The 27,854-nt window shown below is 43.3% G+C and overlaps 1 protein-coding gene across 1 annotated transcript in view; it reads right to left on the reverse strand.

The window, feature by feature from the left end:
• LOC137322209 (dynein axonemal heavy chain 8-like) overlaps positions 1-27,854 on the reverse strand; it is a 1,675,662-nt gene that overhangs the window by 1,421,851 nt on the left and 225,957 nt on the right. The window contains exons 10-11 of the mRNA XM_067985325.1: positions 23,138-23,245; positions 22,946-23,047 (exon numbers count right to left, since the gene is read on the reverse strand). Of these exons, the coding sequence (XP_067841426.1) occupies positions 22,946-23,047; positions 23,138-23,245 (210 nt within the window). The remainder of the gene's footprint in view (positions 1-22,945; positions 23,048-23,137; positions 23,246-27,854) is intronic.

The following is a 27,854-nucleotide window of genomic DNA, read 5'->3' on the forward strand; positions in this document are numbered from 1 at the left end:
TCAGAGTCAGTTTGGTTGAGTTGGTAGCACTTTCATCTCTGAGTCAGAAGGTTGAGAGTTTGAGCCCTCCAGGCCCATCTCTGCCGGTGCCTCAGCTCGTCTGCTGCTGAAGCCGTCACCATGCCTTTGTTACCTCTATACTTGACTATTCCAATGCTCTCCTGGCCAGTCTCCCCCCTTGCACCCTCCATAAACTTGAGCTCATCCAAAACTTTGTTGCCCGTATCCTAACTTGCACCAAGTCGCGTTCACTCCCATGCTCGCTGAACTACATTGGCTCCTGGTCCAGCAACGCTTCGATTTTAAAATTTTCATCCTTGTTTTCAAATCAGTCCATGGCCTTGCCCATCCCTATCTCTGTAACCTCCTCCAGCCCTACAACCCTCTGAAATCTCTGCACTCCTCCAATTCTGGCCCTTGCGCATCCCTGACTTCCTTCGCCCCACCACTGGCGGCCGTGCCTTCAGCTGCTTAGGCCTAAAACTCTGGAATTCCCTCCCTAAACCTCTCCACCTCACTCTCCTCCTTCAAGATGCTCCATAAAACCTACCTCTTTGACCAAGCTTTTGGTCACCTGTCATAACATCTCCCTATGTGGCTCGGTGTCAAATTTTGTTTGATAACGCTCCTTTGAAGTGCCTTTAAATACAAGTTGTTGTTGTTAGCCAATTTCATATCCATGTTGTCACTGCCCCTTTAATCCCATGGGCTTCCATTTTGCTAACAAGTCTATTATATGTTACTTGATCAAATGCCTTTTGTAAGTCCATATACACAACATCAACCACACTACCCTCATCAACCCTCTCCGTTACCTCATCAAAGAACTCAAAATCAAGTTTGTCAGACACGATTTGCCTTTAACAAATCCATGCTGGCTGTCACTTAACCCATGTTTCTCCAAATGACAATTGATTTTGTCCTGGATTATTGGCTCTAAAAGATGCCCCACCACCAATGTTAGGCTGATTGGCCTGTAGTTACTGGGTTTATCCCTCTCCCCTTTCTTGAACAGGGGTGTAACATTTGCAACTCTCCAGTCCTCTGGCGCCATGCCCACATCCAAGTAGGATTGAAAGATTGTGGCTGGAGCCTGCGCTATTTCCACCCTTACTTCCCTCAGCAACTAAGATGCAGGCCAACTGGACAGGGTGATTTTTCTATTTTGAGTGCTGACAAACTTTTAAGTACCTCCTCTTTATCTCTTTTTATCTTATCTAATTTCTCTATTACCTCCTCCTTTCTTTTGTGAAGACAGATATAAACTATTCATTTAGTACCTCAGCCATGCCCTCTGCCTCCAGAAGATGATCTCCTTTTTGGACCCTAACCAGCCCCATCCTTCCTTTGACTACCTTTTACTATTTATATGTTTATAAAAGGTCTTAGTGTTCCTTTTTATGTTACCTGCTAATCTTTTCTCATACACTCTCTTTGCCCCTCTTATTTCCTTTTTCAAATCTCCTCTGCACTTTCTGTACTCTGCTTGATTCTCTACTGTATCATGAATCTGACATTTATTATAAGCTTCCTTTTTCTGTTTCATTTTATCTTTAATCATGCAGGGAGCTCTAGCTTTAGATGCCCTTCAAAAGACTTTCTCCCTCATAGGAATGTGTTTAATCTGTACACGAAATATCTCCTCCTTAAAGGCCTCCCATTGGCCATTTCCCTCTCATCCCAGGAATCAATCTAGAGAACCTTTGTTGCACCCCATCTAAAGCAAGTATATCCTTCCTTAGGCAAGGAGACCAAACTGTACACAGCACCCCAGGTGTGGTCTCACCAGAGCCCTGTAGAATTGCTGTAAGACCTCCTTACTCTTATACTCCAACCCCCTTGCAATAAAGGCGAACATACCATTTGCCTTCCTAATTGCTTGCTGTACCTGCATGTTAACTTTCTGCGATTCGTGTACAAGGACATCCAAATCCCTCTGACTACTAACATTTCTTAGTCTCTCACCTTTTAAAAAAAAATTCTGATTTTCTATTCTTCCTACCAAAGTGGATGGTTTCACATTTCCCCCACATTATACTCCGGTTTCCACCTTCTCGCCCACTCAATTAACCTGCTATATCTCTTTGCAGCCTCTTTGTGTCCTCCTCACAGCTTACTTTCCCACCTAGTTTTGTATCATCAGCAAACTTGGATACATTACACTCGGTCCCTTCATCTAAGTCATTGATATATATTGTAAACAGCTGAGGCCCAAGCACCGATCCTTGCGGCACTCCACTAGTTACAAGCTGCCAAACTGAAAATGACCCGTTTATTCCTACTCTCTGCTTTCTGTCCGTTAACCAATCCTCAATCCATGCTAATATATTACCCCCAATCCCATGAGTCCTAATCTTGTGTAACAACCTCTTCTGTGGCACCTTATCGAATGCCTTTTCAAAATCCAAATATACTACATCCACTGGTTCCCACTTATCTACCCTGCTAGTCACATCCTCAAAAAACTCGTAATAGATTTGTCAAACACAATTTCCCTTTCATAAAACTGTGTTGAGTCTGCCTAATCATATTATGATTTTTTAAGTGCCCTGTTACTACGTCCTTAATAATAGATTCTAACATTTTCCCTACGACTGATGTCAGGCTCACTGGCCTATAGTTCCTTGTTTTCTCTCTCCCTCCTTTCTTGAATAACAGGGTTACATTTGCTACCTTCCAATCTATGGGGACCATTCTGGAAGCTAGGGAATTTTGGACGATCAAAACCAATGCATGCACTGTCTCTGCAGTCACCTCCTTTAAAACCCTAGGATGTAGGCCATCAGGTCCATGGAATTTGTCGGCTTTTAGTCCTATTAATTTCTCCAGTACTTTCTCCCCACTATTTTCAGTATGCTTTTTGTGTCTTCTACTGTGAAGACAGATACAAAATATTTGTTTAATGTCTCTGCATTATAATTTCTCCTGTCTCTGCCTCTAAAGGACCCACGTTTACTTTCACTAATCTCTTCCTTTTTGCATACTTGTAGAAGCTCTTATAATCTGCTTTTATATTTCTTGCTATTTTATTCTCATATTCAATTTTCTCCTTCTTTAACAATTTCTTGGTCACCTTTTGCTGATTTCTAAAACCCTCCCAATCCTCAGGCTTATTATTCTTTCCAACAACTTTGCATGCCTCTTCTTTTAGTCCAATACTATCCTTAACTTTTCTGGTTAGCCACTGTTGAATCACTTTTCTCATGCATAGAATCATAGAAGTTACAACATGGAAACAGGCCCTTCGGCCCAACATGTCCATGTCGCCCAGTTTATACCACTAAGCTAGTCCCAATTGCCTGCACTTGGCCCATATCCCTCGATACCCATCTTCCCCATGTAACTGTCCAAATGCTTTTTAAAAGACAAAATTGTACCCGCCTCGACTACTGCCTCTGGCAGCTCGTTCCAGACACTCACCACCCTTTGAGTGAAAAAATTGCCCCTCTGGATCCTTTTGTATCTCTCCCCTCTCACCTTAAATCTGTGCCCCCTCGTTATAGACTCCCCTACCTTTGGGAAAAGATTTTGACTATCGACCTTATCTATGCCCCTCATTATTTTATAGACTTCTATAAGATCACCCCTTAACCTCCTACTCTCCAGGGAAAAAAGTCCCAGTCTGTCTAACCTCTCCCTGTAAGTCAAACCATCAAGTCCCGGTAGCATCCTAGTAAATCTTTTCTGCACTCTTTCTAGTTTAATAATATCCTTTCTATAATAGGGTGACCAGAACTGTACACAATACTCCAAGTGTGGCCTCACCAATGCCCTGTACAACTTCAACAAGACATCCCAACTCCTGCATTCAATGTTCTGACCAATGAAACCAAGCATGCTGAATGCCTTCTTCACCACCCTATCCACCTGTGACTCCACTTTCAAGGAGCTATGAATCTGTACTCCTAGATCTCTTTGTTCTATAACTCTCCCCAACGCCCTACCATTAACGGAGTAGGTCCTGGCCCGATCCGATCTACCAAAATGCATCACCTCACATTTATCTAAATTAAACTCCATCTGCCATTCATCGGCCCACTGGCCCAATTTATCAAGATCCCGTTGCAATCCTAGATAACCTTCTTCACTGTCCACAATGCCACCAATCTTGGTGTCATCTGCAAACTTACTAACCATGCCTCCTAAATTCTCATCCAAATCATTAATATAAATAACAAATAACAGCGGACCCAGCACCGATCCCTGAGGCACACCGCTGGACACAGGCATCCAGTTTGAAAAACAACCCTCTACAACCACCCTCTGTCTTCTGTCGTCAAGCCAATTTTGTATCCAATTGGCTACCTCACCTTGGATCCCATGAGATTTAACCTTATGTAACAACCTACCATGCGGTACCTTGTCAAATGCTTTGCTGAAGTCCATGTAGACCACGTCTACTGCACAGCCCTCATCTATCTTCTTGGTTACCCCTTCAAAAAACTCAATCAAATTCGTGAGACATGATTTTCCTCTCACAAAACCATGCTGACTGTTCCTAATTAGTCCCTGCCTCTCCAAATGCCTGTAGATCCTGTCCCTCAGAATACCCTCTAACAACTTACCCACTACAGATGTCAGGCTCACTGGTCTGTAGTTCCCAGGCTTTTCCCTGCCGCCCTTCTTAAACAAAGGCACAACATTTGCTACCCTCCAATCTTCAGGCACCTCACCTGTAGCGGTGGATGATTCAAATATCTCTGCTAGGGCACCCGCAATTTCCTCCCTAACCTCCCTTAACGTCCTGGGATACATTTCATCAGGTCCCGGAGATTTATCTACCTTGATGCGCGTTAAGACTTCCAGCACCTCCCTCTCTGTAATATGTACACTCCTCAAGACATCACTATTTATTTCCCCAAGTTCCCTAACATCCATGCCTTTCTCAACCGTAAATACCGATGTGAAATATTCATTCAGGATCTCACCCATATCTTGTGGTTCCGCACATAGATGACCTTGTTGATCCTTAAGAGGCCCTACTCTCTCCCTAGTTACCCTTTTGCCCTTTATGTATTTGTAGAAGCTCTTTGGATTCACCTTTGCCTGATCTGCCAAAGCAATCTCATATCCCCTTTTTGCCCTCCTGATTTCTCTCTTAACTCTACTCCGGCAATCTCTATACTCTTCAAGGGATCCACTTGATCCCAGCTGCCTATGCATGTCATATGCCTCCTTCTTCTTTTTGACGAGTGCCTCAATCTCCCGAGTCATCCAAGGTTCCCTACTTCTACCAGCCTTGCCCTTCACCTTATAAGGAATGTGCTTACCCTGAACCCTGGTTAACACACTTTTGAAAGCCTCCCACTTACCAGACGTCCCTTTGCCTGCCAACAGACTCTCCCAATCAACTTCTGAAAGTTCCTGTCTAATACCATCAAAATTGGCCTTTCCCCAATTTAGAATTTTAACTTTTGGGCCAGACCTATCATTCTCCATAGCTATCTTAAAACTAATGGAATTATGATCACTGGTCCCAAAGTGATCCCTCACTAACACTTCTGTCACCTGCCCTTCCTTATTTCCCAAGAGGAGGTCAAGTTTTGCCCCCTCTCTAGTCGGGCCATCCACATACTGAATGAGAAATTCCTCCTGAATACACTCAACAAATTTCTCTCCATCCAAGCCCCTAATGCTATGGCTGTCCCAGTCAATGTTGGGAAAGTTAAAGTCCCCTACTATTACCACCCTATTTTTCTTGCAGCTGTCTGTAATCTCCTTACATATTTGCTCCTCAATTTCCCGTTGACTATTTGGGGGTCTGTAGTACAATCCTATCAAAGTGATCTCTCCCTTCTTATTTTTCAGTTCTACCCATATGGACTCAGTGGGCGAACCCTCGGATATATCCCCTCTCACTACTGCCGTGATGTTCTCCCTAATCAAGAACGCAACTCCCCCTCCTCTCTTACCTCCTGCTCTATCTTTCCTATAGCATCTGTACCCTGGAACATTGAGCTGCCAGTCCTGCCCCTCCCTTAGCCATGTTTCAGTAATAGCTATAACATCCCAGTCCCATGTACCCATCCATGCCCTGAGTTCATCTGCCTTGCCCATCAGACTTCTTGCATTGAAATAAATGCAGTTTAATCTAGACTTCCCTTGGTCTTTGCCCTGCTTTCTCAGACCATCTGTCCGGTCATGTTCTGTACACTCTCCCTTACTGCGTTTTGTTTCTGTCACCACTTTATTTCCCACTGACTTCCTGCATCGGTTCCCATCCCCCTGCCACATTAGTTTAAACCCTCCCCAACAGCACTGGCAAACACTCCCCCTAGGACATTGGTTCCAGTCCTGCCCAGATGCAGACCGTCCAATTTGTACTGGTCCCACCTCCCCCAGAACCGGTTCCAATGGCCCAGGAATTTGAATCCCTCCAGCTTGCACCATCTCTCAAGCCACGTATTCATCTTAGCTATCCTGTCATTCCTACTCTGACTAACCCGTGGCACTGGTAGCAATCCTGAGATTACTACCTTTGAGGTCCGACTCTTTAGTTTAACTCCTAACTCACTAAATTCAGCTTGTAGGACCTCATCCTGTTTTTTACCTATATCGTTGGTGCTCTCTGCACCACGACAACTGGCTGTTCACCCTCCCCCTCCAGAATGTCCTGCAGCCGCTCCGAGACATCCTTGACCCTTGCACCAGGGAGGCAACATACCATCCTGGAGTCTCGGTTGCGTCCGCAGAAACGCCTGTCTATTCCCCTTACACTCGAGTCCCCTATCACGATAGCTCTGCCACTCTTTTTCCTGCCCTCCTGTGCAGCAGAGCCAGCCACGGTGCCATGAACCTGGCCACTGCCACCTTCCCCTGGTGAGCCATCTCCCCCAACAGTATCCAAAACGGTATACCTGTTTTGGAGGGAGATGACCGCAGTTTTTATTCCTCAAAAGAATGCATATTCGTTGAGAATTATGAATTATTTCTTTAAATGTTCACCATTGTTTATCTACCATCATATCTTTTAATCTAATTTCCCAATCTACCTTAACCAACTCACCCTTCATACCTATGTAATTGGCTTTGTTTAAATTTAAGGCCCTAATTTTGGACTCAACTATATCACTCTCAAACTCAGTATAAAATTCTATCATATTATGATCACTCTTAACTATAACTATAAGATTATTAGTTAACCCTGTCTCATTACACAATACTAGATCTAAAATAGCCTGTTCCCTAGTTGGTTCGTTGAGATATTATTCTCGAAAACTTTCTCAGATGCATTCCATGAACTCGTCCTACAAACTACTTTTGCCAATTTGGTTTGAGCAGTCTATATGAAGATCCCCCACGATTATTGCATTACCCTTGTTACATGCTCCTCTAATTGCCTGTTTTCTACTCTGTTCAACACAATAACTACTGTTCGGGGGCCTATAAATTACTCCCACCAGTGTTTTCTGCCTCTTGTTATTTCTTAGCTCCAACCATGCTGATTCTACATCCTGTTATTCTGAGCTACAGTCCTTTCTCACTAATGCCTTTTTCTTATTCTAGATTCTGGAAAGGTCCCAGCAGATTGAAAAACCGCAAATGTAATGCACCTATTCAAGAAAGGAGGCAGACAGAAAGCAGGTAACTATAGGCCAATTAGCCTAACATCTGTCATTGGAAAACGCTAGAATCGATTATTAAGGAAGTAGTAGCAGGACATTTAGAGACTCAAAATACAATCAAGGAGAGTCAGCATGGTTTTATGAAAGAGAAATCATGTTTGACAAATTTATTAGAGTTCTTTGAGGAAGTAACGAGCAGGGTGGATAAAGGGGAACCAGTCGATGTAGTGTATTTGAATTTCCAAAAGACATTCGATAAGGTGCCACATAAAAGGTTACAGCACAAGATAGGAGCTCATGACGTTGAGGGTAATATATTTGCATGGATAGAGGACTGACTAACTAACAGAAAACAGAGAGTCTGGATAAAGGGGTCATTATCAGGATGGCAATTTGTAACTAGTGGGGTACCTTATGGATCAGTGCCGGGGCCTCAAATATTTACAATCTTTTTAATGACTTGCATGAAGGAAGCGAGTGTACTGTGGCCAAATTTGCTGATGATGCAAAGATAGGTGGAAAAGTAAGTTGTAAGGAGGACACGAAAGGCTTGATATTAGCAGGGCGGTGGGTTTTCAGCGGGGGGTCGACTGGGCGCGTGGGTAACGTGCCCGGTGAAAGCAGTGTGCTCCACACGGAATCGCAGGCTAATTGGAGCCACTTACCTGTGCTTCCGGGTTTCCCTCTGGTAAGCTGCGTGGCGGGCAGACTGCGCATGCGCAGCAAGGTCTGTCAGCTGGAAGAGCCCTATTTAAAGGGGCAGACTTCCACTGACTGATGCTGCAGGAAACTGGAAAAATTACAGCAAGGAGCAGCCCAGGGTGAAGGCTACTCCCAGGTTTAATGATGCCTCACTCCAGGTATTATTGGATGGGGTGAGGAGGAGGGGGAGGACAGAGATCTTCACCCCGGCGGGCAGGAGGAAGCAGCCTGTCTCTGCCACCAAGAAGGCCTGGCTCGAGTTGGCAGAGGAGGTCACCAGCACCACCAACATATCGCGCACCTGCATACAGTGCAGGAGGCGCTTCAATCACCTAAGTAGGTCAGCCGAAGTGAGTACACTTACTCATTCCCCTCCCCTTCGTCTGCCACATCACCGCCCCCACCTCACATCTCCTTCTACACTGCCAACACTACTCTATCACATCACCCCTCACACCCACTCAAACCTCATCCTCATCTTACCTGAACTTACTCACCTCGCCAGTACTCATCCCACCACTACCACTCAACCCAATCCTCATACAATCTCATGGCTCTATCTCATACTCACCCTCTCATGCATCTCTTTCGCGGTCAGCCTCACTCAACCTGCCACTACCTGTGCTGCAGCCACAGGGCATGCATCACATATGTGCAGTAGGAAGCGTAAGGCAAACGTGTCGTGCACAAGGGTGTTTGAGGGTTTGTCATGTTGTTTACCTATATTTAATTTCTGATCAACTCACATTACTTATTATATTGTCACCATTACTGCCACATCTTTGCAAATCTTGTCTGGTTTGTGCAATAATGCCCTTTCCTGAGGATCACTATGAAGACCCACAACTGATGCCACCCATTGTGTCACTGCAGAGTGGGTATAGGTGTATTTGCAGGGCTCTTTTGTGCAGACAACTGAGAGACGTCAGCGATGTCCCCGGTGGCACCCTGGAAGGATGCGGAGGAGAAGTTGTTCAGGGCAGTGATGACTTTGACAGCAACAGGTAAGAAGGTGGTGCTCGGGCCAGCCAGGAGCAGCTCGGCATGAAGGAGGCTGCAGATGTCCACGACTACATGTCGAGTGACTCTGAGCCTCCGTGTGCACTGCTGCTCAGAGAGGTCCAGGAAGCTAAGCCTCGGTCTGTAGACCCTGTGGCAAGGGTAGTGCCCTCTGCGACGCATCTCCCTCTGTGGTTGCCCTCCCTCCTGCTGTGCAGGTGAATGTGTCACAGCACTGTGTTGTGAAGCTCCATGTGTCAGAGGTGGACGGCATGGCCGGCGAGGCTGGTAATGTTGTTCGCCCTCCAAGGAGGTCATGATTGCAGCTACAGCGGCCCCCATCCGGAAGATGTACATTTGAGGGGGTCCGCAAGGTGGGTAAATGTGTCTGGACACCGGGCTAAGTGTGCAAGTTTGTGAATTTTATTGTTAGGGGGAGGGTGGTGGAGGCCAAACTTTGTCCAAAGTGACAGAGTGGCCTCCTGCAATGAGTGAGGGTCTCCCCCCACCACCTGTCAAATAGACCTTTGCAGCTGCCACAGGCTGATGGCTGCAACACGTCCATTTGAACTGGGAGTGTTTCCCCCAGTACGGGAAACAGTCTCAGTTACTTTCAAAATCCCATCCCTCCTAAAATATCAGGTCAATCAGGTCTGTAAACGACCTGAAGTACCTGTTTAAGTACTTTAAGTGGCACCTCGCCGGCTTTAATTGCCGGCGGGAGTCCCACATGCGGGGGCTGCGCGCGCATGTCAGCGCGTCACTGGGGTACCCGGAAGTGGGCGGGTTGGAGCCGGGCTCCAGACCCGCCCCGGGAATCCCGGATTTTCGCAACCCCCCCCCGCCATGAACGCACCCGATCGCGGGTGCGAAAATCGAGCCCAAAGTGTCTGCAAAGGGATATAGATAGGTTAAGCGAGTGGGCAAAAATTTGGCAGATGGAGTGTAATGTGGGAAAATGTGAAGTTATCCACTTTGGTAGGAAGAATAAAAAAGCAAAATATTTCTAAATAAAAAAAGACTATAGAATGCTGTTGTAGAGGGATTTGGTGTGTCCTCGTCCATGAAACACAAAAAGTTAGCATACAGGTGCAGTAGGTAGTTGGGAAGGCAAATGGAATATTGGCCTTTATTTCAAGGGGGATGAAGTATAAAAGCAGGGAAGTTTTGCTACAACTGTACAGGGTGCACTCCAAACCCATCCCAGGCTGCATCGCATTTCCCCCCTGTCTGATCCCTCCTATTTCTGAAGTACTCTTTATTCAAATGCTGTTTGTCTCTCCCAGTCCACTGTGCACCTTGTTTCTCCTCTCTAATGCTTCATCCTGGTGCCCCTCCTCTTGCCAAATTAGTTTAAACCTTCCCCCAAACCACAAGTCAACCTCCCTGCAAGGACATAGGTCCCAGCCCTGTTGAGGTACCTCCTGCCCCAGAACTGGAGCCAATGCCCCAGGAATCTGAAGCCCTCCCCTCCTGTACCATTTCTCCAGCCTCTCATTAACCTGCCTTATCTTATTGCTCCTATATTCACCAACATGTGACACTGGGAGTAATTCAGAGATTACCACCTTTGAGGTCCTGCTCTTTAACTTCCTCCCTTGCTCCTGAAACTCTGACTGCAGGTCCTCAACCCTTTTCCTTCCTACATCGTTGGTTCCAACAGGCTGTTCCCCTTCCTTACGCAAAATGGTCTGCACGGTTCCATGATATCCTTTATTTTAGCAGCAGGGAGGCAACACACCACGTGAGACTCACTTCGACAGTTGGAGAAATGCATGTCTATCCCCCTGACTACTGAATCCCTTGTGACCACTGCATTTCTACGCTTTGCTGTGCCCCCCTGTGCAGTTCTTTGCCCCACAGTGCCGTGGATGTGCTCTAGGTTGAACTCCCTCGAGGTGTCATCACCCTCACCGGTATTCCGTACTGAAAAAAGTTTTGAGAGTGTCACACTCCTGGAGGATTCCTGCACTGCCTGCCTCTTCCTACCCTGCTGGACGGCCGCCCACTTACTATCTTCCTGAGCTCTCTGTGTTTGCAGACTGACCACCTCCTGGAATGTGCGATCCAGGAAATTCTCAGCCTCCCGTATGCCCTGCAGTGACATCAGCCGTTTCTCAAGCTCAGAAACCCTGAGCTCAAACTCGAGCGGCAGGAGGCACAGAAATTGCGGCAACAGATCTCAGCTGTCCCTTCATTTAGTTAAAAATGTATCTACTTATTTTATATATGTGCTTTAGTTTAGTATCCCCTTAACTCTTATTTACTATTTAGGTATACCAGATTATTATTTAATGCAATTCAGATACCTTTAATGTTGGTATCCTCTACTTAGTTAATTTTATCCCATTAGATATAATTAATTACTCTGATTATTTATTCATATATTTATTTATTTACTGTTGTCCTTCGTTTAAATTACTTAGCACCATCTCCCCCTCTGCACCAAATTCCCATTCTCACCAAATTCCTGTTTCTGAACTCCTTACTTTGTTTTGCAATTCATTCCGTTTTTCCCTCTCTATGCTTCAAGCTCTCCTTCCCACTATTTGGTGGTCTATAGTTATACACTGACTCCTGACTCCTCGTTTTCACCAAAACCCATACACTCCTCACTAACCTTGCCCTGACATCTTAATTTCACAAGCGACTGTCCAGAAGCACCCATATGGGAGAATTGTGTCAGCCGTGGCCCATTGGTAGCACTCTCGCCTCATGAGTCAGACGGTTGTATGTTTAAGTCCCACTCCAGAGACTTGAGTACAAAACCTAGGCTGACACACAGTGCTGCAGGATTGCTACACTATCGGAGATGCTGACTTTCGAATGAGACGTTAAACTGAAGTCCCGTCTGCCCGTTCAGATGGACGTAAAGGATCCCATGGCACTATTTCGAGGAAGAGCATGGGAGTTCTTCCCGGTGTCCTGGCCAATATTTATCCCTCAACCAACATCACTAAAACAGATTGCTGCACTTCAAAAAGTACTTCTTTGGCTGTAATGTGCTTTGGGACGACCTGAGATCATGAAATATCAATGCAAGTCTTTCTTTTTTTCTTTTAGTGAGCCTGAGGTAAGGTCACAGGTGACACACAGAGCACAAATGACCAGGAAGAGTTGGGAGTGGACGACAAGGAGACAGTCTTTGCAGGCCAGAGTGTCCAGAGATGGCAGCTCTCAGCTGAGCAGTCTTGGGACCCAGATCTCAGGGTGCTGGTATTTAAAACAAAAATGCTTCTTGAGCATCAAATGCATGTAGAGGCAGTGGAGATAGTGGCCTAGAATATACTGCAGATGGTGGCTTAACTGGGGGAGACCACTAACTGCATCTGTCGTACCATGATGGATGCGTGTACAGTCTGGAATGAGTGGCAGCTCCAGTAAGATCTGTAGCAGACAGCCGCCAGAGGACCGAGGTACAGCTGGAACCACCAGCATATTGAAGCTGCTTCCATTGACGCCTTGAATGCCAGTCGACACTGCTTTACCAGTGATGATCAGTGGCCAAGCAGGGACAATGCCCAATATTAGTTGTTTGGCAGGTGTGTGCATGCATAATAATGCTCTTTCTCAAGACAGTAACACATGCAATTTCTCCCCATACCCCTCTGACACCTGTATAAGAGGGAGAAAGGTGCCATGGCCAGGCTGGCTTGGCAGCAGCACAGGACATGCAGCCAGAAGGAGGTGCCTTTTGGATCTCAGCTGCCCTAAAATAAGGACCATCTCAGTCTCCCATGGCTCATGCCGGAAACTATTAGCTAGCCACCACAGGACCTCATGTCAATGGGGGAACATCAAGGAGGCTAGGTTTAAAAAGGCACACAATTGTTGGCACCACAAGAAGGCATGGTGGTAAGAAATAGCAGATGATGCAAATCTTTCTATTAAAGAACTGTGTGTACTGAGAAAGTGTGCAAATTGATTTGTGGTAAGGTGGAGGAATGCCTGGGAGAAAAAGTAGCAGAATGTATCTGAATTGGTAGCATTTGTGGTTGTGCTGTATGAATTACTGAATTTATGTTCAAAAGGGGGAGCATGTAGGCAGTACTGGTGTAGCAGTCAGCAATAATTTAGCTGAAGGTATCTCTTATGTGCTTTGATTCTCCTGGCCTTGGTCACCTCCTCTTTCTCCTCCAGGCCATTAATCAGCAGTCCTTTCCAGATTTCAAAAATATGCAGCATACAACAGACCACAATGATGCAAGAGACTCTAGCTGGACTTCACTGAACCGCTATCCCTGATCTATCCAGACAACTGAAGCATGCCATCAGTATCCCTAAGATCTGCTCAATGATAACCCGAGTGGCACTCCTAATGATGCAAACCGGTATTATCAGCAATTGCTGCACAGAGTGGTCTTGAGCACTCATCAGCCATCCAGACACCTGACTTTGACTTGTGAACAGTGGTGGAATTGTGAGTTGTCTGAAAACAAAAAAATCATGGTTGTTGCCAGGATAGCATGCAGTCACAGACATGCACCAGCTACGTGTTGAGGGAATGATACCCTTTCCTGTTTCGAACATTTACAATGTTGTGATGTATAATTGTATTGTTCCATGTTTTGGAGCACTTAACATAGTTGTATTTATCACCCAATGCAGTTTTGTTTTGTATTTACTTGGTATAGTTTGTTTCTTAAAGCTAGTTGTGAACTGCAAAAATCTACTAAAAGTGGTGAGCCTAAAAAGCTTTTTGGAAAGAACCTTGAAAAAAACCCAATACAAAGCCATAATTCAATTAAAAGGAACCTTGAGAAAGACTAACAAGGAAGAGGGATGGATCACTTGCAAATGTTTGACTTGAGCTGAGCCCAATTGTTGAAACTGATAATTAGAACCTATACATCTGCTCTAGGGAAGAGCAGAAAAGACTGTCTAGGTTAGCAGAATGTTGTAATAAACAAATGGGACATAAATAGAGCTAACCATCAACTGTAGAGCAACCAAGCTACAGGCGCTCTGCAGGAAGAAACATCCAAAGATTATGTCCTCGTCTGAGGGGAGAAGACCACCGAACAAAGAAAGAAGACTTCTCAGATTAAACAAGCGCTATTGTGAGATTCTGCTTATTAAATAGTGAAACAAATGTACCAATCAAATAGTTTATAATCAAATGAGCATTCCAGAAATAAAAGAAAAGTAAAATGGCAAATTATTCTGTGTTTTGCCTCTTCTGTTCTCAGTGACCCTTTTTTCTAAATATTTACAGATTGCTGGTCTATTAAGTTAAGTAACATTTTGCTATCATGACAGATTTAGAGATAGTATGCAACAACACCATTCTTGCAAGGTGTACATGTAGCGACATGGATCCCCTCGATTGCGCCTTGCACCTGGGGAAATCTAGTCACTGAGTAAAAATTGACTGCCCTCTCATATTGCTACACAAGCCCCATAGAAAAGGATAGGAACTGTACTATAAATGGGATCTAACCAGTGCTTTATATAACTGTAACATAACTTCCACCCTTTTGTATTCCACACCTCTTGATATCAAGGCCAAAATTCCATTAGCCTTTTTAATTATTTTTTGGTACCTGTCCACTAGCTTTTAATGATTTATTTGTTTGGATCCCTAAATCTCTCTGTGCCTCCACAGTTCCCAGCTTCTCACCATTTAGAAAATACTCTGATCTTTCTTTCTTAGGTCCAAATTGGATGACCATGCACTTCCCCATATTGAACTCCATCTGCCACAGTTTTGTCCATTCACTTAATCTATCAATGTCCCTTTGCAACTTTCTGCTCCCATCTACACTATTTACTGCGCTACCGAGCTTGATGTCGTCAGCAAACTTGGATATACAGCTCTCTATTCCTTCATCTAAGTCACATAAATATAGTGAAAAGCTGAGTCCCCAGTATAGATTCCTGGGGGGTACCACTAGTCACATCCTGCCAATTTGAGTACATATCCATTGTTCCTACTCTATGTCTCCTACCACCTAACCAATTCCCTACCCATGCCAATAGGTTGCCTCCAATTCCATGCGCTCTCGTTTTTGTTAACAATCGCTTATGTGGAACCTTATCAAATGCCTTCTTGAAGTATATATAAATAACATCCATTGACATTCCTTTGAGAATCCCTACATGGTCAGTTTTCGGTAAAATATTAAGATGCCTATGTGGCAAAGAAGCAGAATGCAACATGGTTAGAAAGGGTTAATTAGTTAGTAACTGAGATTGATACAAGTGGCCTGGCCCTCCTGCTGGGCCATATGTTTGCTTAGTCAGCAGGCCTGCATTGTCTTATCAATGATAGGTCTTTGATGTGAGTCAAGGACTGGTCTGAATGTCTCCATGTTTATGGCAGATCAATATAGGTAACGAGCTTAGCCAAAGTTGAAAGACATTCCAGGTTGGGAGATAAGGAACAGAAGGGACAGGGAAGAACATTCCAAGTTGGAAGGTGAGAAAGTATCTCCTTTGATGTCTAACAGCAGCATGATCAGCACATGGACGATTTATGATTGGCCGGAAATAATGTAACCTCACATGGCAACCTATGCCCGGCTTATGATTGGTGTTGACCCTCGTTAAGTATGTTCCAACCCTATTCATCTGGAAAAAAACGTGTGGATTTCTGTATGTTTTTGTTCTTGCTCTGCCAGCATAGAGGGACTCTATCAGGAGTCCAAATCCATGCTGCAGACTAAGAACCCTGCTATTAAAGTTGTGCTGAACTTTAAAATGTATTCGACTGCAGTTATTACTGAACCAGACTGAGGGGAAAGAATCCGGATCGTCATTTGGTGTCAGAGGTGGGATCTTAACGGTCGTTCACCGAGAGTTCGCGGAGTAGGAGGCGGATTGTCTCAGACACGGAGGAAGGAAATGGCGCCCCGATGTAAGTAGTCTTAATTTACTATGTCGGTTTTCCTCCAATCCGTCAGTCTGACGACGAATCGTCCAATCGCTAACACTCGTGTGGTGTCCTTACAAGATTCAGGTCAGTCTGGCGAATACACAGAAATAGCAGGACGAGGTCAGTGGTCGAATATCACTGAGGGAATAACGTGTAAGCGGTAGGTCAGTGGTTAATATCACTGAGGGTAGTCAGGGTTTAAGTTCCTGGTGATTGGATATAAACAGGAACTATTGATAAAACTTAGATGCCGCAAAAAAGGCTCAGGAATTAATTTGGAAAAATAACAGAGGTACCACAGCCAAATAACTAATTGCTTTATGGAGACAGTACTGTAAAAAAATATGGATAGAATTAAGTGACTAGACAAATGTTTAAAAGACAGGGACCCGAAAAAGAAAGGTTTTGTTGTTTAAGTGTACTGTCCCTTTAAAAAGCCTGTCTTGATCAGTGTTTTTTTTTGTCGGTGTTGTGGGCTACGCCCCCTTCTTACTGTGTCTTGTGTGTTTTCTTCCTTTGTGTAATGTATCTGTCTTGTCGTGTGTTTAATTCTGATACTGCTGCATTAAAATTGGAGTTATTGAGGTTAAGTGACCTATTAAATTCTGGTTCTTACGTTAAATTCCAGACATGGGATCTTCAAAACATTGGCGTTTTGAATGTTTATTTTGTGATTGGCTGTGGTTTAAAAAGAGGTTAAAAATTAACGGGATAGATTAAAAAAACTATCAGGATCATTGTGATAGGAACAGTCGGAAAGCTGGAACAGCTCGGAGCGTTGATTATAATCCGATCCACTAAAAGTATGTGAAAAAATAGTGTGCAAAAATATAGTATAAAGCAATCCGCAAATGTGAGAAGTAAAAAAATCAGTCAAACCTGTGTGAAGTGAAATTTTGAAGGTGAGAACTTAATCTCAAAAGGGAGAAGGATCAAGTTACTCCGACCACAAGAGCAAGTTAATATTAACCCCTTCCATCCCAAGAAGCCAGACTGTCATTCCAAGAGCAGTTCAAACAGATAGAAATGACCCAGTCGGTTGAGAACTGTCTGAGGCTAACCATTACACAGGTGAACATGAGGTAACAATTGGTATAGGTTATATTAGTAAAATTGTCCCAATCACTCGGAAATGCCAAAGGCTACAATTGACTGAGATATAAGTTTTCACGCTACAGTGAAAAATTGCTTAGAAAGGAATGTAAAACAAATCATATGAAAAGGAAGCATAGGTTAGACAATTGGAAGTCCATTACTTGAGCTATGTACTGACACAGGGTACTAAACGCCTATCAGTTTTACCCTGCCACAGTATGATAAGGAAGTTTTGACAAGTTCTGGGGCTATTCAATTTTATTTGAAATTAATAGTAGAATACAAGATCTGACCGAAGAGGGGAGACCTTCCCTGACAAATTATATACCTCGCATTGAGAATGCTAAGAAAACTCAACAATTAGATCAACACCTCCTAACTCAAGTGTTAAAACAAAGAGCGACATGGAATGGAGGGTGGACATCGTAAAAAGAGATAGGCAAATATGGAGACGTAAAGATCTGTGATAAGTGATATAGCAACTGCCTTTGCCTCAGTTGTTAACACCATTGATTTGACAACATTAGATCAAAAGGTCAGAGATTTAGGGTCTTGCATTAAAGATATATTAAAAGATAACTGAAAATACAGATAAGGAATTGTCTGAGGATCAAATGCTGACCATATATTTGCAAAGGATAGCTACAGTGCTAGAAACACATGCCCAAACCATTAATAAATTAATAAAACAGGAATATAACGTATCTTAGCAGGCGGCTGCTAATGATATCTGCTTAATGTGGTTACATATTGTTCTGTGATGTATAAATGCGTAGGCTTCAAGGAGCTCCTGAACATTTACCTGACGAAGGAGGAAGCCTCCGAAAGCTTGTGAATTTAAAATAAAATTGCTGGACTATAACTTGGTGTTGTAAAATTGTTTACAATTGTCAACCCCAGTCCATCACCGGCATCTCCACATCACATCTTGAAAACACAGAGATTAGGACTTGGAGTTAGAAATTCCAGTCTGCAGCCCTGCGTGCATCTGCATGTGGAAGAGACAGTGTTTATTTCAGACAGGCTGCGTGCTTCAGAGAGAGGGAGAGAGTAGAACTCGGCAAATTCTCTCTCCTGTTTTGTTTTCTAAATTTGTTTCGGGTATAGGGATTATTCCTTTGGATAAATAAATAATAAATGAAGATTTGACAAATTAATCACTTGGGCTCTCAAGAAGAGCTGCAATGGATTTTCTGTGTTTCTTTTAAAACAGGTGACCCTGGGTGTTTTTTTTTGGACCACGTGAGTGTTGATGGTGCAGGATTACCAAGAGTAGTTACAAAGTTACGGTGCAACCTTTGCTGGAGAAATTTGGTGCAGGAAACGATCCAGTGGTGTTAAAGATTTAAGACTTTAGCTGCAGACATCAGCGGATACCAAATGTCACAGCGTGGTGATATCAACCTGATTCTCTTCTTTTGAAAACATTTTGATTTGTTTTGTTTTAGCCTATTTGTTGTCTTCCGAGACAGAGTGCTCGAGGTGGGGAGATATGGGAATTTCTCTAAAGTCATTGAATTGGGCATGATAAAAAATCAATCTGGCATAAATATACAATCTAGTGGAAGTCAGGAAAGTGTAGTTGAGAATAGTAAATTGATAGCTTTCTCGTGGAGATATTTGTGTCCTTGCCTATAATGAATAATGAGAAAACTACACTCAATAGCCTGGCCACTACCCTGACATCGGGACCATGCAGGGGGAGATAAGCACTCTCGACACCCCTGATCTTTTTGATAAGATAACCTGAAAACCTAAGAGTGGCTACAGTGGACATAAAAGATACAAATGTATGTTGCCATCATCTGAAACGGAGATCAGGATGAAGAACATGATTACAAAGGCCTATGGCCTGGTGAGCTATTGCAACCACTCTTTAAACAAACCAGTTGCTTTTACAGGACTGAATCCTACAGGACATATGATGTGTGCCATGGAAAATGTTCGGAAATACCATGAGGAAGAAGAGACTGGCCAGCAGAAAGTTAATATCCAAGAACACTAAGCTCATTCCTATGAGATGCTGCTAGTATGCGGAGATACATGAGGAAGATACAGTGAAGAATGAGTCTCAGACAGGCTCAGTTACTTGACAACAGCACAACAGGAAAATGGTTAATGTGGTCCAGGCGAGTGAGAAATCCTTTTAAATAAGGCACTGACACATGGTCCATAGAGAAACCAACTAATTAATGAAACAGTCAGGAAACACTGGTATCAATCAAAAGGACTGAAATTAAAGTAAAGAGGGACACAGTAATTTGGATTTCCAAAATTCAGGGTTAGGTTCCCATCAGTTAACAATAAAATTGGGAGAAACAATATTTAGAAGATATCCGCACGATGGATACAAAATTACAAGATTATGAGGGGCCCAGATAAAGTAGACAGGAAGTACCTGTTTCCCCTAGCAGAGGGTTCAAGAACTCGAGGACGTAGATTTAAGCTGATTGGCTGGAACAAAATTAAAGGGATGTGTTACTAGACATGCTGTCACTGTGTGTCCACATAGTGTTGGACACAGCCTAGAAGCACAGTGTGGGTTTAACAATACCGGTACCAATCGGGATATTAACTGTACCATGGAGGTCCTAGAGGCGGATCTAAAACCCACTTAAGTGGCATATGCCGGAGAGGGCGAATACTGTGTTACAACTAATTTGAAAACGTTTAAATATGCCAATCTAACTTGTGATATTTTAAGTCCAGAATTCTACTCCATTTCTGAAGTCCTGGTTCGGATTGGACCCGAGGAACTGGTAGAGATACACCGGCATAACCTCACCACCGTACAAGTTTCTGAGAATGTCAGAAAGGACTTAAAAGCATATCAGGACACGTTTGGGTATCTGACACCCCTGTTGCCTAAATACTTGGAAGCATTGCGAATGGAGATACGCCTCTCCCAGAAGGTTTATTATAACCTACAACAGGACAATAACAACATTAAGCATGACATTGACCAGATTAAAGTCACCACCTGGTGAAATGACCTCTGGAATTTGTGACTGAATATACAGATCCATCCTTGGATTAGATTAGTTTCATATGTATTAGTCGTAGTGCAGTTTGTTGTAATGTGCTTCTTGATTTTCATTGCATGTAATAAATGTAAGCAGAGGATGAAGGGTTTGGCAAAGATAGTAAAACAGAGCCTGGGTGAGAATGTCCCCATTGTCTCTGTGGTTTCAACTAAGAACACATCTTAATGGTACTGGGAGTAGCACCCGCTGGGGTAAGGTGCATGTAAAAGGGAAGACAATTATAGTTTGATAGGATTATCAGATGCTCTGCCTCTCTTCCACCCGGACTGGTGGCCAACACGAAGGGAACCTGGTTAGGATGAGGTACAGCATCTAACGGGATATTGTAGGGAGAATTTGGATTAAGGGATATAATGGGGAGGGCACCAATTCACAGGTGTAAAATGGTCTGAAAGGTACCATTCAGTCCAGTTAGGCTGGAAACAAAATATAAAGCACCATGGGATATTTGACTATGTTAGCCTTTTCAAACTAACATGAATAGGTTTAGCTGACCAAGGACATTCGCAGCTTACTTGAGAGATGTTTAGAAGGAGTCTGTTCCTGAGAACAGATAAGATACAAAGGCGTATTGATGAAACATGTCTGTGTTCTATTGGGACTTCTCTAGTTCAAGGGCTAGTCATATTCATTGTTATAACTCTTATAGTTTATTGCTTACTTAAATGTTGCTGCGCTGCAGAACCAGTGAGCACCGTAATAATTGGTTATCATAAAATGATAAAAGGGGGGAATGAGAATCCCTACATGGTCAGTTTTCGGTAAAATATTAAGATGCCTATGTGGCAAAGAAGCAGAATGCAACATGGTTAGAAAGGGTTAATTAGTTAGTAACTGAGATTGATACAAGTGGCCTGGCCCTCCTGCTGGGCCATATGTTTGCTTAGTCAGCAGGCCTGCACTGTCTTATCAATGATAGGTCTTTGATGTGAGTCAAGGACTGGTCTGAATGTCTCCATGTTTATGGCAGATCAATATAGGTAACGAGCTTAGCCAAAGTTGAAAGACATTCCAGGTTGGGAGATAAGGAACAGAAGGGACAGGGAAGAACATTCCAAGTTGGAAGGTGAGAAAGTATCTCCTTTGATGTCTAACAGCAGCATGATCAGCACATGGACGATTTATGATTGGCCGGAAATAATGTAACCTCACATGGCAACCTATGCCCGGCTTATGATTGGTGTTGACCCTCGTTAAGTATGTTCCAACCCTATTCATCTGGAAAAAAACGTGTGGATTTCTGTATGTTTTTGTTCTTGCTCTGCCAGCATAGAGGGACTCTATCAGGAGTCCAAATCCATGCTGCAGACTAAGAACCCTGCTATTAAAGTTGTGCTGAACTTTAAAATGTATTCGACTGCAGTTATTACTGAACCAGACTGAGGGGAAAGAATCCGGATCGTCACCCTTATCTACCAAGTTAGTTATATCATCAAAAAAATTCAACTAGCTTTGTCAGAAATGATGTACCCTTTACAAATCCGTGCTGGCTCTCTTTGATCAGTTCATATATGTCCAAGTGCTCAGTCACTCTGTCCCTAATAACAAATTCTAGTAACTTCCCCACAACAGACGTTAGAATAATAGGCCTATAATTTCCTAGTTTGTCTCTACTACCCTTCTTAAATAATGGAGTGTTGATGACAATTTTCCAATCCAAGAGGACAATTCCAGAATCAAGAAAGTTTTGGAAGATCATGACTAGAGCATCTACCAATTTCCTCAGCTACTTTTTTTAATATCCTGGGGTGGAAATCATCAATACCTGGAGACTTGTCTATCTTTAGTCTCATTATTTTATCCATGACCATTTTTTTAACTTATATTAAATCCAGTAAGTTCCTCCCCTTGATTTATTTTTAGTTTTCCTCGTATCTCTGGTACTTTATCCTCATCCTCTACAGTGGTGACCGATACAAAGTAAGTATTTAGCAAATATGCCATTTCCTGATTTTCAACAATAATATCACCTGCGTCTGTCTTTAAGGGGCCCACATTACTCTTAGCCACCCTCTTTCTCTTAATATACTTGTAAAAACCTTTAGTATTGTCCTTGATATTCCTTAGAAGCACCCCTGAAAGACCTGCAGGGCCTGTATCTGCTGCAAAGCATCAACAATGAACAATGTAATCCAGGATCGATTACTGTTTCTCAATGGCAATTTTGCTCCCTCAGAGAAGATAACAGTTTTTTGACCTTTTTGTTCAGCCCGATCTGAGCTTCTGGCTCCCCCTCTCAGGGAGATGCTACTTCAAGATTCTGATAATAATGCAACTTCTGTTGTGCTATTACAGGCACTGGTGCCCCACCCCTATTATTTAAATTACCCAATCCCTATGATTTGCGATGGGTTAATGATAAATGAAAATGGGTATAAATTCTGCCCTGCTGCACATCCTGTGATGTATCAGCACTGCAAAATAACTGCCCACATACATTTGCTTCTGTTTTCCAATTAAAATCTCACAATTTAAGGGGTATTTTGTTTCAAAAGGTAATTAGATAAACACATGAAGAAAAAAAATACAGGCTATGGGTAAAGAGCAGGGGAATGGGACTAATTGGATGGCTCTTTCGAAGAGCCGGCACAGGCCAGATGAGTCGAATGGCCTCCTCCTATGCTGTACATATTATGATACTATGATAACAGTATAGAAAGTTTTACCTGCATTTTTTTAATAGCAATTTCAAAATCCTGGTCCCACACACGAGTGGTACCATCATCAGTGATATATTCCTTGCAGGCTGTAACCATTTGGTTTGTGACCTAAGGTTGATAACACACAATACCACAGCAGAATTATCAAAATGCAGATGGATTCAGAGATTAAATTCATAATCAGGTTAAGATACCTACCTTAATAAAGAGGGAGGTCATCTGTTGTGAGGTGTTGTAGTATCTTGACACATTGTGGATCATTTGAATAGCATTTATCAAATTTGGAACACCCTTTGTCATAGTCACCTGGAAATTGAATTATTTCATAACTGTGATACAATGAGACAAAAATAATGCACAGAATTAAAAGTTACATTACTTTGTTAGTAATCTTTGAGTGGAAGTTTTTTCCACACGGGAGTAAACTCAGGTCACAGGTAGAGCAAAAGCCCTTCAAGTCGCCAGTGACATTTTAAAGTTGGGGCGCAAACCACGTGACTCTTCCTATCCTGAGTGATTTATAAAGGACGCATTCTCTGAGCAACATCAAAAGAAGAAAATAAATAATTTGTAATATATATAAATGGCAGCAAATAACGACAAAAATAATACCGTAAGTTAAATTTATAGAACCTAGGCCAGGAAACTTCTTGAGCTGCACCTGGTCCGCCAGCATTACTACTCAGCACTTAAAGTGAAGTAACGCCCGTGGAGTGGGAGCAGCTGCGAGGAATTACCCGGCCACAGATTCCCAAAAGGGGCAGACCGTGATTGATCAGGAAGGAGCAAAGCATACAACACATGCTTTCATTTAAATAATAATAAATTATTATAAAAGAGGCAAAAGCCATTTCTTTACCATTATAGCGCAAGATCATGAAATTGTAGGAGGATAAAGAATGTAAAATAAAGCCCATTCCACAAACCATGTACAAATTGGCCTGTTATCGATGCACTGAACCCATTCAATTTTCTGAGCGAGCAAATGAACTATAAGTAAAACTTCAGAAATAAAGCCTGGCAAATGAGTGAAAATCTAGAATATGAATCCAACTCTACAACCATGACCACTCAAGCCTGACCAGTTGAATAATTTCATGGATCCAGCAAGTCAGAAACCATTGGCTTGGTTTTCACTCATTTGGACCACCTGATCTCAGGCAGTTCAGGGCATGAAGATGCGCACAATGGAGCAGGAATGTGGAACACCAATGACGACAGTTATTTTCTACCAGAAGTTGCATGAGCAACCCAAATCTGCTTCATTGCATTAAAATTAAATGATGGGCTGACATCAAACAGCTAACTTTGAAAATTTGACCCTGCTTGCCATTCATTGCTCAGCCTTGCCCGATAAAGCAGGCACCCAGCATTTCTAGGTGGCCACATCTCCCAATCTATAGCCGTAACATTGCCTAAAGATTGGCAGAATCCCAGAAAAGAGGCTTACAAAGCTGTTTACAACGGCTTTACAACATTTCTCAGCAGGTTCCGTTAATCTTCTGCCAAGGATATGACAGTAGATCGGAAGAATCCCTGTGAAAATTCCACGCACCTGTTTCAGACAAATAAGGCCATAGTACAAAAAAATGTTAAGGTGTCTAAAAATGCTAAAAAGACAAATCTAAAGGCACTGCATCTGAATGCACAAAGCATTCGTAATAAGGTAGACAAATTAACAGCACAAATAGAAGTAAACAGATACGATATAATAGCGATTACGGAGACATGGCTGCAGGGTGACCAAGGCTGGGAGTTGCATATCCAAGGGTTTTCGATATTTAGGAAGGACAGGCAAAAAGGAAAAGGAGGTGGGGTGGCATTGTTAGTAAAGGATGAAATCAGAGCAACAGTGAGAAAGGATATTGGCTCAGAAAATCAAGATGTAGAATCAGTCAGAGTGGAGTTATGAAGCATCAGGGAGCAGAAAACACTGGTGGGAGTTGTTTATAGGCCTCCAAACAGTAGTGGTAATGTAGGGGACGACATCAAACAGGAAATTAGAGATGCATGTAACAAAGGTACTACAGTAATCATGGGTGACTTTAATCTACATATAGGCTGGCCAAACCAAATTAGCAATAATACTACGGAGGATGAATTGCTGGAGTGTGTATGAGAGGTTTTGTAGACCAGTACGTTGAGGAGCCAACTAGGAGCAGGCTATCCTAGAATGGGTATTGTGCAATGAGAAGGGGTAATAATCTTGTTTTGCGGGGTCCTTTAGGGAAAAGTGACCGCAACATGAAAGAATTCTTCATTAAGATGGAAAGTGAAGCAGTCCAATCCAAAACTAGGGTCCTAAATCTAAACAAAGGAAACTACGAAGGTATGAGGAGTGAGTTATTTTTTATTCATTCATGGGATGTGGGCCTCGCTGGCGAGGCCAGCATTTATTGCCCATCCCTAATTGCCCTTAAGAAGGTGGTGGTGAGCCGCATTCTTGAACCGCTGCAGTGTGTGTGGTGAAGGTTCTCCCACAGTGCTGTTAGGTAGGGAGTTCCAGGATTTTGACCCAGCGACGATGAAGGAACGGCGATATATTTCCAAGTCGGGATGGTGTGTGACTTGGAGGGGAACGTGCAGGTGGTGTTGTTCCCATGTGCCTGCTGCCCTCGTCCATCTAGGTGGTAGAGGTCGCAGGTTTGAGAGGTGCTGTCGAAGAAGCCTTGGCAAGTTGCTGCAGTGCATCCTGTAAATGGTACACACTGCAGCCATGGTGCGCCGGTGGTGAAGGGAGTGAATGTTTAGGGTGGTGGATGGGGTGCCAATCAAGCGGGCTGCTTTATCTTGAATGGTGTCGAGCTTCTTGAGTGTTGTTGGAGCTGCACTCATCCAAGCAAGTGGAGAGTATTCCATCACACTCCTGACTTGTGCCTTGTAGATGGTGGAAAGGCTTTGGGGAGTCAGCGGGTGAATCACTCACCGCAGAACACCCAGCCTCTGACCTGCTCTTGAAGCCACGGTATTTATGTGGCTGGTCCAGTTAAGCTTCTGGTCAATGGTGACCCCCAGGATGTTGATGGTGGGGGATTCAGGAATGGTAATGCTGTTGAATGTCAAGGGGTGATTCGACTCTCTCTTGTTGGAAATGGTCATTGCCTGGCATTTGTCTGGCGCAAATGTTACTTGCCACTTATCAGCCCAAGCCTGGATGTTATACACGACTTGCTGCATGCGGGCACGGACTGCTTCATTATCTGAGGGGTTGAGAATGGAACTGAACACTATGCAATCATCAACGAACATCTCCATTTCTGACCTTATGATGGAGGGAAGGTCATTGATCAAGCAGCTGAAGATGGTTGGGCCTACGACACTGCCCTGAGGAACTCCTGCAGCAATGTCCTGGGGCTGAGATGATTGGCCTCCAACAACCACTACCATCTTCCTTTGTGCTAGGTACGACTCCAGCCACTGGAGAGTTTTCCCCCTGATTCCCATTGACTTCAATTTTACTAGGGATCCTTGGCGCCACATTCGGTCAAATGCTGCCTTGATGTCAAGGGCAGTCACTCTCACCTCACCTTTGGAATTCAGCTCTTTTGTCCATGTTTGGACCAAGGTTGTAATGAGGTCAGGAGCTGAGTGGTTCTGGCGGAACCCAAACTGAGCATCGGTGAGTAGGTTATTGGTGAGTGCCGCTTGATAGCACTGTCGACGACATCTTCCATCACTTTGCTGATGATTGAGAGTAGACTGATGGGGCGGTAATTGGCCGGATTGGATTTGTTCTGTTTTTTGTGGACAGGACATACCTGGGCAATTTTCCACATTGTCGGGTAGATGCCAGTGTTGTAGCTGTACTGGAACAGCTTGGCTAGAGGCGCAGCTAGTTCTGGAGCACAGGTCTTCAGCACTACAGCCGGGATGTTGTCGGGACCCATAGCCTTTGCTGTATCTTTGCTGAGCTGTCTATGATAGATTGGGAAGCCTCATTAAAACATGTTGGTGGATAGGCAATGGCTAACATTTAAGCAATGAATGCATGAATTGCAACAGTTATACATTCCTTTCTGGTGCAAAAACACAAAAGGAAAAGTAGCCAACCATGGCGAACAAAAGAAATTAAGGATAGTATTAGATCCAAAGAGGAGTCATATAAAGTTGCCAGAAAAAGTAGCAAGCCAGAGGATTGGGAATAGTTTAGACTTCAGCAAAAAAGGACCAAGAGATTGATTAAGAGGAGAAAAATAGATTGTGAGAGTAAACTTGCAAGGAACTTAAAAGCGGACTGTAAAAGCTTCTACAAGTATGCAAAAAGAAAAAGATTAGTGAAGACAAATGTGGGTCCCTTACAGTCAGAAACGATAGAATTTATAATGCGGAACAAGGAAATGGCAGAGCAATTAAACAAATACTTTGGTTCTGACTTCACGGAAGAGAACACAAATAATTTCCCAGAAATGCAAGGGAACCAAGGGTCTAGTGAGAAGGACGAATTAAAGGAAATTGGTATTCGTAAAAAAATAGTGCTGGAGAAATTAATGGGACTGAAATCCGACAAATCCTCAGGGCCTGATAATCTCTATCCCAGAGTACCATAAGAGGTAGCCATGGAAATAGTGGCTGCATTGGTTGTCATCTTCCAAAATTCTATAGATTATGGAACAGTTCCTTCAGATTGGAGGGTGGCAAATATAACTCCACTATTTAAAAAAGGAGGGAGAGGGAAAATAGGGAACTACAGACCGTTTAGTCTAACATCAGTAGTAGGGAAAATGCTGGAGTCCATTATAAAGGATGTGATAACAGGACACTTAGAAAATATCAACGGCATTAGACAAAGTCAACATGGAGTTATGAAAGAGAAATCGTGTTTGACAAACCTATTGGAGTTTTTTGAGGATGTAACTTGTAGAGTAGATAAGGGAGAACCAGTGGATATGGTGTATTTGGATTTTCAGAAGGCCTT

The sequence above is a fragment of the Heptranchias perlo genome, chromosome 5 (assembly GCF_035084215.1).
Source record: "Heptranchias perlo isolate sHepPer1 chromosome 5, sHepPer1.hap1, whole genome shotgun sequence".
NCBI lineage: Eukaryota > Metazoa > Chordata > Chondrichthyes > Hexanchiformes > Hexanchidae > Heptranchias > Heptranchias perlo.